Source organism: Geotrypetes seraphini, chromosome 4 (assembly GCF_902459505.1).
Source record: "Geotrypetes seraphini chromosome 4, aGeoSer1.1, whole genome shotgun sequence".
NCBI lineage: Eukaryota > Metazoa > Chordata > Amphibia > Gymnophiona > Dermophiidae > Geotrypetes > Geotrypetes seraphini.
In genome coordinates this window covers 104,889,172-104,904,567 of record NC_047087.1, presented here as the reverse complement: position 1 = coordinate 104,904,567, position 15,396 = coordinate 104,889,172, and the positions used below count along the sequence as shown (strand labels likewise).

The window sequence follows — 15,396 nt, the reverse complement described above, 5'->3', positions numbered from 1 at the left end:
GTAAGATGCCATGATGTCATTCAGGCTTTTCACAGCCTCGGTCCTGCACACAGCTTTTACGGATCAGTTTATTTCCGACTGGCATTTTTATCCATGTATCTTTACCATAGGACTTCATAGGACCCCTGAAGAAGACAGTCTGTCAAAACACGGACCGTGTTGGGTCCAAAGCTTTTAAGTGGACTGTTTCCTAGAGGTTTTTATATGGTTTGCCAAGTTTTAATATTAATAAAGTCCATCTCAGGAACATTATTTCTCCACATTGTTTTTTGTTTTTTCAGGCTTCAGTGACAAGTGATTTTTACTTGATAAAAGAAGGCTACCTTCTTGCTTTAAGCTTCTTTGAAACCCGAGCCATTCTCAGTCTGCTCCAATCTGGCTTCTGCCTTCTCCATTCCACTAGGGTGGCCTTTGCCAGGGTTTCTACTAACTTCTTCATGGCTAAGGCTAGAAGCCATTACTCAATCCTCCTCCTCCTTGACCTATCAGAGGTGAGGAGTGGCCTAGTGGTAGAGTTGTTGCCTTAGCCCCTTGAGGTCATGGCATCAAATCCCAGCGCTGCTCCTTGTGATCCTGGGCAAGTCACTTAATCCTCCATTGCCCTGGGTACAAAAAAAGTACCTGTATACATGTCAACCACTTTGAATGTGTAATCACACAAAAAAAGCAGTATACAAGTCCCCATTCCCTATCTGTTGTTACAGTCTACTCTTTGGTACTCTGTCCTTGCTTAGATTTCTTGAGGTTTCTATCTTGGTTCACCTGTTATCACCTGTTATCCTAGCCACTCAAGTAGCAAAACTAGACAATCAAATCTCCAATCTACTGATAACAACCCCAGACTACAAGACGTTCAGAAAAGAAACAAAAACTATACTCTTCAAGAAATCCCTGAAAAAGTCTTAACACCACGAGTACCTTCCTTACTCCCATCTTCTTCCTGACCCCCCCCCCCCCCGAATCAACCTGATCTACTCTTTACCCTCTCTGGAAATGACCAGAGATCCTCTTTTGTAACCCAACTTCTATAACTCTTTTGTAATCTGTCTTGAACCGCAAGGTAATGGCGGAATAGAAATCTCTAATGTAATGTAATCTCTCTCATTACTTCTGTGAAGACGCATTTAAATTCAATGTCCACCAATCATGTTTCTCACTCATCTCACAATTTTCAGGGAATACAGAGGAGGAGAGCTGTTGAGTTCCTTTTCTTTCACATAGCTGATAACAGTTATAAACATTTTATTTTGGATCAGTATATTCTTATTTGTCTAACAAAGAGCAGAGCAAGTTCATATTATTAAAATCTTCTTTCTGTTGTTTTTTTTTTATAGCATTTCTCCCCGTTCAACGTTGTGGCCTGGCATGGGAATTATACACCATATAAATACAACCTGGAGAACTTCATGGTTATTAACTGTGTTGCTTTTGACCATGCTGTAAGTTCTGATAACTTATTTGAGCAGGGGCTGGGCCCCCAATCCACACTTATTAGTGAAATGAACTAGTATTCTACATGAAACAGCAGCAGAAGGGAGAACTAGGAAGAGTTCAGTAAAGGTGGAAAATAAAGGCACTGAAGGTCAAAAGGTGGTGGCAAGGGAGAGGAATAACGAAGAAGAAAAGAGCAATGGACTGGTTGGACTGTATCTGAGAATTCCTATATTATTTCACTATGGTGAAGCCTTAGGTTTGAGCTGTTACAGGTCTAGAGATAGTGAGATTTGGAAGACAACTGACCCTCAGACGAGCAGGATATTGGCTGTTGTTGGTGATTATTCTAAGCAGACAGAACAGAAAACGAGGGGCTGCGTGAATGTCTGTCTGGCATCATTTTCAAAAATATGGCCACAGAGACATCCCTGCAAAACAGAGGAGTAGCCTAATGGTTAGTGCCATGCTGTGTGACCCAAGGGACACTTGTTCAAACATGCTATAATTTTTTATTTTTTCATTTTTTTTTTTTGGGGGGGGGGTAAATGTGATCCTCCAGGACCTGAAAAATACCTACTGTATCTGCATGTACACCAGTTCATGCTTGCAGGTGTTTTATATACTGTATTTAGGATCACCAGGTATTTTTCTGTTTTTGTAAGGCTCAGAATTATTTATTTTAAACAAAAGGAAGTGGACTTGAGCCTGTACTTATCACTAATCTACTCCTCTGACCTGCTTGCTACTGTGATCACAATACCCATAATACCTGCAACTATTGAGTCTGGTTTTCCTTTCCAGTTCCTCTTTCAGGGGAGAGGGAAGGGGACAACAACCACCGGGGGGGGGGGGGATTAATGAAGGGTCATATCTTAATCTCTCCAACATTTTGTAACTTGGATGTGACTGAAACAGATCTAGATAAAAATGTTGGTTTTAGATATGGATTTTTTTTCAAACTCAGAAATCCCTTGCTGGGTGTCCTACTTTTGCGCCCTCTGTAGTCCCATCCAAAACACGCCCACAAAACACTCTCATTTGGATGAACTGCAGTTTGAAACATCCAAATTCTGACTTTCCAAAATCAGAATTTAGATATTTATAGCAGATGAAGATTTTTGAAGGCATTTTAAGATATCCATCTGCTTTGAAAATGAGGACCTATAACATTAAACAAGGAATCATGATATGAGTCTAAAAAACTTAACAAAATAATGGAATTGTCAAAATATTTTGTTGGGTGAACAAAGTTCATGAGGAGAGGAGTATGGGATCATGTAACAAAATAGGAAACATGAAAATCTAGTATGTTGATTATCGACATGAACCTAGGGTTATCAGATTTTCTGTATGGGAAATCTGGACCCCTAGACCCGCCCTCCCCCAGGCCTGCCCTGTCGCGCCCTGGTTCCACCCTGTCATGCCCCCAAGCCCAGCCTCCAATCCTGCTCCAGCCCCACCCCCCACTGCCTTCTCTCGTCGGGCAGGACAACCACCCATGTGCAGATGCAACGCAATGATGTCACGCGCCGTATCCGTGTATGCGCGCATGCCTTCCTACACGAAGGAAAGCTTTTTCAAAACCCCAACAAAGTGCCGGGTTTTGAAAAGCCGCCTGGACCCCGGGACATGTCCTCAAAAGGAGGACATGTCCAGGGAAATCCGGACGTCTGGTAACCCTACGTGAACCAGAGTACGAACAAAAAACAAAATCCAACAAATCTGCAGGGAGGGTACAGCAGATACAAAACAAAGAGGAACTGCAGACAACTGCACAAGATGCAGGCAATGATTATTTAAACAAATTGTTGTGCACAAACAGACCACCGTTTTACGGATCATGGGACCTGACACGGTCCATGTTTTGATCAACTCGTCTTCATCAGGAGTCCCTAGGTATGGTGGTCAGAAAAAGCTCGCTTTCCAGGACATCACAGAATCAGGCAAAATTTGTTGCGAGCCTTTTTTTGACCACCATACCTAGGGACCCCTGATGAAGACGAGTTGATCAAAACACGGACCGTGTCGGGTCCCATGATCTGTAAAATGATGGTCTGTTTGTGCGCAACAATTTGTTTAAATAAATATTGCCTGCATCTTGTACAGTGGTTGTCCTTTTGGGAAGTAGTCCTTCCCAAAAGGACAGTGGTCTGCAGTTTGTTTTGTATAATTAATACATGCTTTGATAGGTAACCAACTTTCGGCCCTTAGTAATGGGGTTACATGGTCAAACGTTTTTGCCCCAGTTATCAATTTCACAGCTAAATTTGAAATTTTTTTTTATTTCCTTTTCACATAAATCTTTTACAAAGCGTTAGGGTAATAAATGTATCAAAACAAAGGAATAAGATAACGATACAAAAAGCCTACGTTTCTAGAAGATATCTAATTGAGCAAATTTGTCATAGTTTAAAAAAGAGCTTCCCTATAACAGATAAAATTTGAGGGTGAAAAGAGAGATCAGAATCTATAATTGCCCCTAATATTTTGGTAATTTGAGGCCATGAGTTGGGGGCTACAGCCACTGAGCTCTCTTGAGCTGCACACACAGGCTATTTAGGGCCCAATATCCAAAGAACCTATGGTCCTAAAATGGAGAGTTATGCTCATACTGTAAATTGGCTTCTTTGAAAATTTACTAGGACTGAGTGCATATCTTTATACTCAAAATTTTCACTAAACTACTAAATTTTGGAGCATAACAACTGGGTGGGAGCAGAGTCGAACTTAGGTGGGGGAAAGAAATTAGGAGATTAGCACTAGGCTCGCAAATATAGGCAAGTGAAAACTTAGGCTCCTAAGTTTGGCTGAAAATTGGGCACAAATTTAAGAGCACAATTTAGAGCATAAGTATAGGTCTCAGGTATAAAAATGTGACTGGTGTTGAGTCAATGATGTCAGCATTAGTGGACTTTCATTCACTCATTTATAGGCAGTGGTGTACCTTCAGTGGTATTACCTAGGTGCTCTACATTAAGGTCAAAATAGGTTGCCTGTGAGTAGAAATACAATCAGTGTGTGAAAGTCTGCTTGAAAGAGTAGTCATGCTGCCATGGATCCATGGCATTTGTTGAGCTCTTTAATGTGCATGGATTTGGCCCTTTGGTTGTGCTTATTTTGGTTTGTGCTTTGTTTTCATTAGGATCCCTCTATTTTCACTGTATTGACTGCCAAGTCCACACGGCCTGGGGTAGCCATTGCTGATTTTGTCATCTTCCCTCCCCGCTGGGGAGTGGCTGACCATACCTTCCGACCTCCTTATTATCACCGTAAGTTACTGCTTTGTATGAAGCCATGTTGCAAAACAATAGAAAATATACAGCAGGATGAATTATACTACTGAACTGAGGATATGAAATGTAGTCATCCTCCTGTCAATGGTTCCATTCTGAAAATGATGGTTAGTGAATGTGGTTTCAGTCTATTCCATAGGCAACGGAACACTTTTTTGTTTGAGGAGCCCCGCAAGCTCTGCCCCAGACCCCGCCCCATAATAGTACTAATTGTAATACCATTTTTTCCATTCATTTTTCATATATACACACAATATAATCTTATTAACAATGCATAATGGTTAACCACAAAATTCAACTATGCAAAGCACACTGTATGTTTCTCAACATTCATTCCTACCAGAACACCTCGCCTCGGTCACACATGCAGAACACAGATAACCCTTATGCAAATACAGGTCCACAAACTAAAAGTACTAATATATACAAACAAAACCCTAAGATACAAGACTCTACATGCAGTACAATCCCCAGAGAAATAGAAACAAATGCATTTCTTCCTGAGCAGTGCAAAATATAGATAGCAGATGTAATTTCTCAAGATGGACACAATTCAATCACTAAATTGAAAAATAAAATCATTTCCCCTATCTTTGTTGCCTGGTGATTTTGGTTTTGAAACCATCTTTCCTAGTCTCTGGCTGCACGTCCTTCTGTCTGTGCTCTTAACTGTGTATCCAGGTCCACCTTATCCATTTGCTGTTTTTCTCTCCTTCACTTTCTGCCATACATCCATCTATAGGATTAATTTTTAACATTCAACTTTCTTCCAATTTTCTGCTTTGTTCTCAAAATCTACTTTTCCATGCCTTCCTTTCCCATCTATCCATGTGTACCATCTTCTCCCTCTTTCGTCTCCCCTCCTCATCTATCCATAAGAAGCATTTCTTCTTATCTCTTCCCTGTCGCACCCATCGCTGTGCACCATCTCCTCCCTCTGTCTCCCCTTCCCCTCCATCCCTATGCACCATCTCATCCCTATCCCATGGTCAGACATCTGTCTTTCCCTTTCCTCCCTCATATGGTATGGCAACTTTCTCCTCTCCCTCCCATAGCCTGGAATCTCTCTCCCCTCCCATGGTCTGGCATCTCTCTCTCCTTCCCTCCCTCTTCCCCAGGTCTAGCATCTCTCTCCTCTCCTATCTGCAGTCAGGCATCTCTCTCTCACCTCCTTCCCTTCCATTCTGTGGTCTGGCATCTCCTTCCCATTCCAGTGATCTGATATCTAACCTCCATCTCTCTTCTCCACCACTATCATGTCCAACAAGTTCTCCCTCTTTCTTCCTTTCCCCATATACATCATCTCTCTTTCCCTCTCACGCCACACACCTATGTCCAACAATTCTCTCTTCCTTTTGCCTCCCCCACCGGTAGCATTTCTTTCTCTCCCTTCCCACTACTCCACCTGTGCAGCATCTCTTTTCCTGCTTTCCTAATCCCCCCCAGCCCATGCATTTGTCCTTCCCAACCCTCTCCGAGTATGTGCAGTATCTGTCTTTCCCAACCCCCTGAGCATCTGTCCTCTCCCTGCCAGACTTGCAAGAATTCATGGGAGCCAGTCAAAGCCGCTGAACGCCGAGCAGGAGCGCCACAGCACGCTCCTGTTCATTACCGCTCAGCAGCTGAAGAAACCAGCCACAACTGACTAGGTTAGCAGTGGGCTCCTGCCCGCTGCACCTCTGGACCATCAGGGATAAAAGTAAGTGAGTTAAGTGGCAATTTTGGGGGAGGCCATGGTCCCTGTGGTCCCCCCTGTTCCGACACCTATGGTCTATTCTATTCTGTCATGTTTGCACTCCTGGAGTTAAAATTGTGAGTGTAGGGATTAAACAGCCTTGCCACCACTCTACAAGGGGCCGCTAAAAAGTTTTCAGCCTAACCAAGAAGAGAATGATGTGGTGCCATGAAACTTGCACGTTATTCCACATTTTTCATGACACTTTTTGTTTCATAGAAACATAATGGCAGATAAAGGCCAAATGGCCTATCTAGTCTGCTCATCCACAGTATCCATTATCTCTTGAAATAAAGAGTGTGGAATAACTTGTAAGTTTCATGGCTCCACATCATTCTCTTCTTGGTTGGGTGAGAACTTTTCAGTGGCTCCTCATAATAACTTCAAAACCAGTGTGAATGATATCTAGCCTGAAAAATATTTCCCTCTCTTAACACTGCATAACTGTTGTCCTAAAATTCTCAGCACTGGTTTCAAAAAACAAAAGACATCATCAGCAATTTAAAAACATAAGAATAGCCTTACTGGGTCAGACCAAGGGTCCATCAAGCTCAGTAGCCTGTTCTCACGATGGCCAATCCAGGTCCCTAGTACCTGGCCAAAACCCAAGGAGGATCAATATTCCATGCTATCGATCCAGGACAATCAGTGGCTTCCTCCATGTCTTTCTCAATAACAGACTATGGACTTTTCCTCCAGGAACTTGTCCAAACCTTTCTTAAAACCAGCTATGCTATTTGCTTTTACCACAACCTCTGGCAACGCGTTCCAGAGCTTAACTCTTCTCTGAGTGAAAAAATATTTCCGCATATTGATTGTAAAAGAATTTCCCTGTAACGTCATCAAGTGTCCCCTAGCCTTAATAAATTTTGACGGAGTAATATGTGTCTTAGGTGACTGATGGTAAGATACTAGCAGCTTGCCTCTGTATTTGTAGGGAACTGCATGAGTGAATTCATGGGACTGATCAAAGGTCACTATGAAGCGAAAGAAGAAGGATTTCAGTCTGGAGGGGCCAGCCTTCACAGCATAATGACTCCCCACGGGCCAGACGCGAGCTGCTTCGAGAAGTCCATCAAGGCCAGGCTGGAGCCACAGAGAGTTGCAGATGGGACCATGGTCAGTAGTATCAAAAGAGGAGCTGTTGCATGTATTCTGTGGAGAAACAAACAAAACTGCAGGCAAAAATTTATTGTACCAAAATTAAAATGCAAATAAGTAAAATAAAACACCGTGTCGGGTCCCTTGATTGGTAAAAGGGTTTTATTTTACTTATTTGCATTTTAATTTTGGTACAATAAATTTTTACCTGGATCTTGTACACAGTCTGCAGTTTTGTTTGTTTCTCCTGCTTGGTTTTTTCTGCAGCAAAGTTGGACTTTCTCCTTTGTTTTGTTGCATGTATTCTGTGCCCAGATCGCCCTTACGACTATAAAATCATGTGGATACGTAACTAAAATATATACATATACAATGAAATAAGAAAGCTGCTCTCCTACAAGCCCACATCCAGAAAAAGGGAAGAGGCAATTTATGACATCACTGGGTATTTGTATTTATTAGAGCTAATGCTGTCAAAGAGTGAAATCTGGATTTAATTTACTCCTTTCTCAGCAATTGTAAGTGAGTTACATTCAAGTACTGTAGGTATTTTGCTTTCCTCAGGTAGTTTATAATTTAAGGGACAAATATTCAGCCAATGGCGGACAGCGTTCATTTGGCCACTGACAGCGTTATGTCTGGATATTCAGTGGTAGGGCCCTGTCTGGGCACTAGTACTGAATATTCAGGTTTGTGCAGCTGGCTATCCCTTATCTGATTAAGTGCAATATTCAGCACTTAACCACCTAAGTGAAAGCAGACAAAGATAGGACTGAAGCCCCGATGCTCTAAGGTCCATGTTAAAATCCCATAGGTTGCTGTAGTCCTGGTAAATTTTCCACTTTCAAAATAGAAAGTGATGCTCAAAGAACCTCGCATGCAAATGAGGTTCATGGAGGTGTACGGAAATCCCATCCGACCAATTGTTGGAGAAAGTGACTGACACATGTGCACGCTAAAAGACATAAATTTTTCGTATTACCCAGGAGGGTGAATTTTGGAGGGCTCCCTATACATTGTAAGGGGGTTATGGTGAGATGTGTACCTGGGACCCTTTATGTGAAGTTCACTGCAGTGTCCCCTAGGGTGCTGCACTACTGGGATGTCTATGGGGCCAGTGTACTAAAAATATTGACTCCTCCTACATCCCCAATGGCTTGTTCTGTGTGTTTTTCATTTGGATGTTTTTCGAAAATGATAAAAAAAAAAAAAGGCACTACTCAATTTATGGATGCACTTCACAAAACTTCCAAACTCAGACTTTTAGACATCATATTGAAAATGGCTCTCTATATCACCAGCTATGGTTTTAACAATTAATGCTAATATTCAATGATATTACAAGTGCCACTGAATTTCTGCAGATAGCCCTGCACAAGTGATTTAACTGAGCAGAAAAGTCTCTCTCTGTCTTGAATAGACTGTAAAGTATGTCAAGTAGGGACTGTCTCATACATGTTTAATGTACAACACTGTGTAGATTTGGTAGCAGTATAGAAATGATAAGTAGCACTAGTAAATCGCTTTGAATATTTTATTCATTTAATTCATTTTCAATCCTGTTCTCCCCAACGAACTCAGAACAGATTAATTTTGACACCTAAGTTTACACCTGAGGTAAAGGAAGATGATATGAACTCTGCGTCTCATCCTGCGGCCCAAACCATTAGGCCTGTATTCCATTATAGTGAACCTCTTTTATTCTGATGTCATGGGTGTTCTTAGAAAAGAGCCAAAGTAGAGTGCATAAACCTTTTTCTTCTTGTGAGGTTGAGAAACAATTGGTACATAAGAACATAAGCAGTGCCTCCGCCGGGTCAGACCATAGGTCCATCCTGCCCAGCAGTCCGCTCCCGCGGCGGCCCAAACAGTTCACGACCTGTCTAAAATCACCAGAAGGGGCCCCCATGCCTCCTTGGTTTCCTAATTGAGTCCTATCTTCCTATCAAAGTCCTAGCCCTCCGGTCTTGCCTGCACGACCTGGTTGGGTTTCTGCATTTAATTTCTGGTTAGCTTTCTCAGTATCCCACGATCCCCTTATCCCTCAGGAATCCATCCAGTCTCTGTTTGAATCCCTGTACCGTACTCTGCTTGATCACTTCCTCCGGTAGCGCATTCCAAGTGTCCACGACCCTCTGGGTGAAAAAAAACTTCCTTGCATTCGTTTTGAACCTATCTCCCTTCAGTTTCTCCGAATGCCCCCTCGTACCTGTTGTCCCCTTCAGCCTGAAGAATCTGTCCCTATCCACCCTCTCTATGCCCCTCATGATTTTGAAGGTCTCTATCATATCACCCCTGAGCCGCCTTTTTTCCAGAGAGAAGAGCCCCAGCCTATCCAACCTCTCAGCATATGGGTAGTGTTCCAGCCCTCTTACCAGTTTTGTTGCTCTCCTTTGGACTCTCTCAAGTACCTCCATGTCTTTCTTGAGGTACGGCGACCAATATTGAACGCAGTATACCAGATGCGGACGCACCATCGCTCGATACAGTGGCATGATGACTTCCCGCGTCCTTGTAGTTATGCCCCTCTTTCTGATGCCCAGCATCCTGTTGGCTTTTTTTGAGGCCGCTGCGCACTGTGCAGATGGCTTCAGTGATGCATCCACCAGCACACCCAAGTCTCTCTCAAAATTGCTTTCTCCCAACAATGCCCCCCCCCCCCAATTTGTAGTTGAACAACGGGTTCTTTTTCCCTATATGCATAACCTTGCATTTTTCCACATTAAAGCGCATTTGCCATTTGTTTGCCCAGTCTTCCAGCTTGTCTATGTCCCTTTGCAGGTCCTCACACTCCTCCCTGGAGCTAACTTTGCCGCACAGTTTGGTATCGTCTGCAAATTTTATAACCTCGCACTTTGCCTCCTTTTCCAGGTCATTGATAAATATGTTGAAGAGTAACGGCCCCAGCACCGATCCTTGTGGCACACTGCTCGTGACTCCCCGCCAGTCAGAATATTGGCCCTTTACTCCGACCCTCTGCAGTCTACCCGACAACCAGTGCTCGATCCATCTGTGCACATCCCCTCCCACCCCGTGGTTCCACAGTTTCCTAAGCAGCCTTTCATGTGGTACCTTATCAAAAGCCTTTTGAAAATCGAGGTAAATGATGTCGATGGGTTCTCCATTGTCCACCCGACTGCTTATTCCCTCAAAGAAGTACAGAAGGTTCGTTAGGCACGACCTTCCCTTACAGAATCCGTGCTGGCTTGTTCTCAGTAGGCCATTTCTCTCAATGTGCTCGCAGATGCCGTCCTTTATCATAGCTTCCACCATCTTCCCTATAATTGAAGTCAGGCTCACCGGCCTGTAGTTCCCGGGGTCACCCCTCGATCCCTTCTCGAAGATAGGTGTGACATTCGCCAATTTCCAGTCCTCTGGTACCTCTCCAGTTTTCAAGGATAGGTTACAAACATGTTGGATTGTGCCCGCTATTTCTTGTCTTAGTTCCTTCAGAACCCTTGGGTGGATCCCGTCTGGACCCGGTGATTTGCCGCATTTTAACCTGTCTATCTGTTTGAGGACATCTTCCTTACTTACCTCTATGTGCTCCAATTTTTCAGTCTGTTCCCCACGCATGAGCTCCTCTGAGTCCGGTATATTAGATGTGTCTTCTCTCGTAAAAACTGACGAGAAGAACGTGTTCAACCTCTCAGCTACCTCTTTATTCTCCTTAATCACTCCCTTCCTATCTCCATCGTCCAACGGCCCCACCTCCTCTCTCGCTGGTTGTTTCCCCTTTACGTAACTGAAGAATGCCTTGAAGTTTCTTGCTTCCCTGGCCAGCCCCTCTTCGTATTTCCCTTTTGCTTTTCTAACCTCTCGGTGGCATTCTTTTTGGCATTTCCTGTGCGCCTGGTGATTTTCCTCCGTTGGATCCTTTTTCCATCTCCGGAAGGATACTTTTTTGTCATTTATTGCCTTCTTTACTTCTGCTGAGATCCAAATCGGGTCCTTTGACCGCTTGTTTTTGCAGCCTTTCCTGAAACTGGGGACGTACGTTTTTTGTGCTTCCTGCAGGGTGTCCCTAAATAGGGTCCAGGCAGAGTCAGGTCCTGTGGTGTTGATCACATTAATCTACTGCAAATATTCTCATCCAGGTATCATACCAGGCTGTCCAATCACAGTCAGAGTTGCTAATCACCAGTTTCTTAACTGGATGCCTGGTCCTTTAAATAACAGCCCTTTTCAATACTATCACACAGGCTCCATGGGCTAGGGGAGGTGCCTTTCTCCCTCCTAGATTCAGTGTCCCATGAACATTCAGAAATGTTTCAGATTGTGAAGTCAAGAAGAAACCTAATGTTCTTAGAATAATGAGAATATCTATAACTGTAATAAGATGAAGCCTCGGAAAACACTTTTTCACAGTAAGGGTGCTGAATGCTTGGATCGGCCTTCCAGTGGAGGTGATGGAGACAAAAATGCGTGACTTCAAGAAAGCTTGGGACAAGTACATTGGATCTCTAAGGAAGAGGAGAGGATAGTAGATGGCATGGTTAGGCAGACTAGATAGGCCATATGGTCTTTAAGAACATAAGAACTGCCGCTGCTGGGTCAGACCAGTGGTCCATCATGCCCAGCAGTCTGCTCACGCGGTGGCCCTCTGGTCAAAGACCAGTGCTCTAACTGAAACTAGCCCTACCAGCGCACATTCTTGTTAAGCAGGAACTTATCTAACTTTGTCTTGAATCCCTGGAGGGTGTTTTCCCCTATAACAACCTCCAGAAGAGTGTTCCAAATTTCTACCACTCTCTGGGTGAAGAACTTCCTTGCGTTTGTACGGAATCTATCCTCTTTCAACTTTAGAGAGTACCCTCTCGTTCTCCCTACCTTGGAGAGGGTGAATAACCTGTCCTTATCTACTAAGTCTATCCCCTTCAGCACCTTTCATTTTCATTTGGTGCCCCCCCCAACTATATCTTATAATACTGCATGTGCTGTGTGTTAAAGCAGGAGGAAAATTGATTGGATCACAGTTTTCCATTTCCTCCTGTTCCTTTTCTCTATGGCTCCACCCCAGGCAGCATTACCAGGCACACTAGAACCCTTACTGGCATGGAAGTCTGAAATCTTCTTTCAGATTAACCATCAGCAATGATCTTTGACTACTGAGGCTCAATATATTAATAATAATCATCTTCCCTCCCCCCCCCCCCACCCCCGGGGTTAGGGCTTGAGAAATCAATCCAAGCAGCACTATCAGATACAAGACTCAAATTTGCCTCCTTTACCTCACTCCTGTGGCTGAATCACAGGGTTGATCTTGCTTCATCCCCATCAGCCCATCTCCATTAACAGATCCTTTTGTTCTGTGCTTATTCCTCGTTTCTTAAGACTTTCTCAAGCTGTGATTACTCCAATACAAGATTTTTTAGCATGCTTTTCATCACTATCTTGTACTGAAACTTTTCATGTCAACAAGAGAAAAGGAAGACCCATGAGATTCCAATCCCCGTTGCAAGGAGTTCATTAGACTGTGAAGCAACCAACAGAAAAACAAGTCAGTTTCCTTCCTTTACCCACCTCTGCTTCTCTTCTGGCTATAATATTAATTGGTACAAAGTGTACCATAATCTTAATAATTTAGTATCTGTCTTGTGAAAATTGAAATGAATACAATGTTCCTGTTCAAACAGATCTAACAATGAGTACAGGGAAATTGTGATTGCTTAAGCATGCACAAAGTCAAAATAAGCAGTATGGCATGCCAAGTATATTTATTGCCATTTTACATTGCCAGAGAGAAGAATCCACACTTATATCCTCCTATCTCTCCCAACAGGCATTTATGTTTGAGTCATCTCTTAGCATGGCGGCAACCAGCTGGGGACTGGAGATCTGCAACCGTTTGGATAAAACCTATCATGAGTGCTGGGAGCCTCTGAAAAGTCATTTCAATCCCAACTGGAGACCAAGCAGCAAATAACCAAAGGCAATATTCACGTCTCGGGTGTTAATGCACGCTAAAGAAGATCTCATGAAATTATGCATTGCATTCAGTCTGCCACTACAGCCATCGCAGTAATGAGAATAATGCAGTATGATGGCTACAGTGCCTAATGCCTGAATATACGTTACTAAAGAAATAACCAGTGTAATCTTAGGAGCATGTTATCATGAGCGCTTTTTTGAGTGAATCAAGCCGAGGGTCATAATGTCACAACAACGCTGCAATGCTACTGTGCTTAACTCTTGTTATTAAAACAAGATTTGACTCCTTAAACTTGTTCCGATGGTGTGTTATCTCCTGAGGGTGAAAAGGGCTATTAAATGGCTGCAAACATTCATGCGAAAGTCTTCACATCTCATGTTGGAGTTGACTGTGGTAAAGTGGTGTTCTGCTGTTTGGTTACCATATGGCTCCAGAAAAAGGAGGATGGATTGAGACATCCACGTGTTACTTCCATTGAAAGCCATGGGAATACAGCGGACAGACTAAGACATCTGGGTTTTATTTCCATTGAAAGCAATGGATGACTCAATCCATCCTCCTTTTTCTGTGGTAACCTTATTTGGACTATCATGTTCTATCACGCTGTTGGGAGAATTAAGCCCTTAATCAAGTTAGTGAAAGAATTCTGTGGGGCTGCACCGTTTTACTACCATAAAAGAGTTTAATTTCCTCTCTGTCGTTCTTTATTGGGACTATAGGTGCTTCATTCTCAGTTCTTGCATGGGTGGGATATGGTTATACCAGGCTACAATCTACTACGTCGCGACAGAGAGGGCAAGTTAGGGGGAAGGGTAGCACTATACACTAAGGATAACATCAAAACTACCAGAATTACAGATGTTAGATACACTGGGGAATCCCTCTGGGTGAATTTGGCCAGAGGAAATGAAAAATGCCTATACCTTGGTGTGATATACAGACCTCCAAGACAACAGGAAGACAAAGACCTAGAACTAATCGAGGACATAGAGAACATCACTCTAAGGGGAGACACAGTACTGTTAGGGGACTTCAACATGCCCGATGTAGATTGGAACACACTCTCCGCGACTATGTGTGGCAGCAAAAGAATTTTGAACTCCATAAAGGGTGCACGACTCAAGCAAATGGTGTTGGAGCCCACCAGGGACCAGACGATACTAGACCTGGTACTCACCAACGGAGATAGCATCTCGGATGTCTCAGTCAGAGATACACTGGCCTCCAGTGACCATAATATGGTATGGATTAACCTCAAGAAAGGTTTCTCCAAGTCAAACACAGCAACGAGGGATCTCAACTTTAGAGGCACAGACTTCAACCGTATGGGAGATTTTGTCCATCAGGAGTTACATAAACAAGCACAACCTCACAATGTGGAGGATATGTGGTCAACTCTGAAGTCCACCATACACGAAGCAACAAACCGCTACATAAGAACAATAAGAAAGCACAGGAAGAACAAAAGACCCCAATGGTTCAGTGCAGAAATTTCGAACCTTGTTAAAAAGAAAAAAGAAGCATTTATCACTTACAAACATCTAGGCAAACGAGCGGCGGAAAAAGACTATCTAGACAGATCTAAAGCTGTCAAAATAGCAGTCAGAGAGGCCAAACTCCGAATGGAAGAAGATCTAGCACGGAACATTAAGAAAGGGGATAAATCCTTCTTCAGCTATATAAGTCACAGGAAAAGAAACAAAGATGGGATAGAACGCCTGAAGAAATCGGACGGTAGCATTGTAGAATCAGATTCTGACAAGGCAGAATTACTAAACAAATACTTCTGCTCGGTCTTCACCTGTGAAGCACCGGGAGCTGGTCCACAGCTTCAGACGGGAGACAGCCAGAAAGACCCGTTTCAAGACTTCGAGTTTATGCCCAGTAACGTCTACTACGAA

At 43.2% G+C, this 15,396-nt stretch overlaps 1 protein-coding gene across 1 annotated transcript in view; it reads left to right on the top strand.

Annotated features, from left to right (window-relative positions):
- Positions 1-13,786, top strand: part of HGD (homogentisate 1,2-dioxygenase) — a 96,113-nt gene extending 82,327 nt beyond the window's left edge. The window contains exons 11-14 of the mRNA XM_033940322.1: positions 1,335-1,439; positions 4,577-4,703; positions 7,400-7,581; positions 13,346-13,786. Coding sequence (XP_033796213.1) covers positions 1,335-1,439; positions 4,577-4,703; positions 7,400-7,581; positions 13,346-13,489 — 558 coding nt within the window. The 3' untranslated portion in view covers positions 13,490-13,786. The remainder of the gene's footprint in view (positions 1-1,334; positions 1,440-4,576; positions 4,704-7,399; positions 7,582-13,345) is intronic.
- Positions 13,787-15,396: the final 1,610 nt, after the last annotated feature.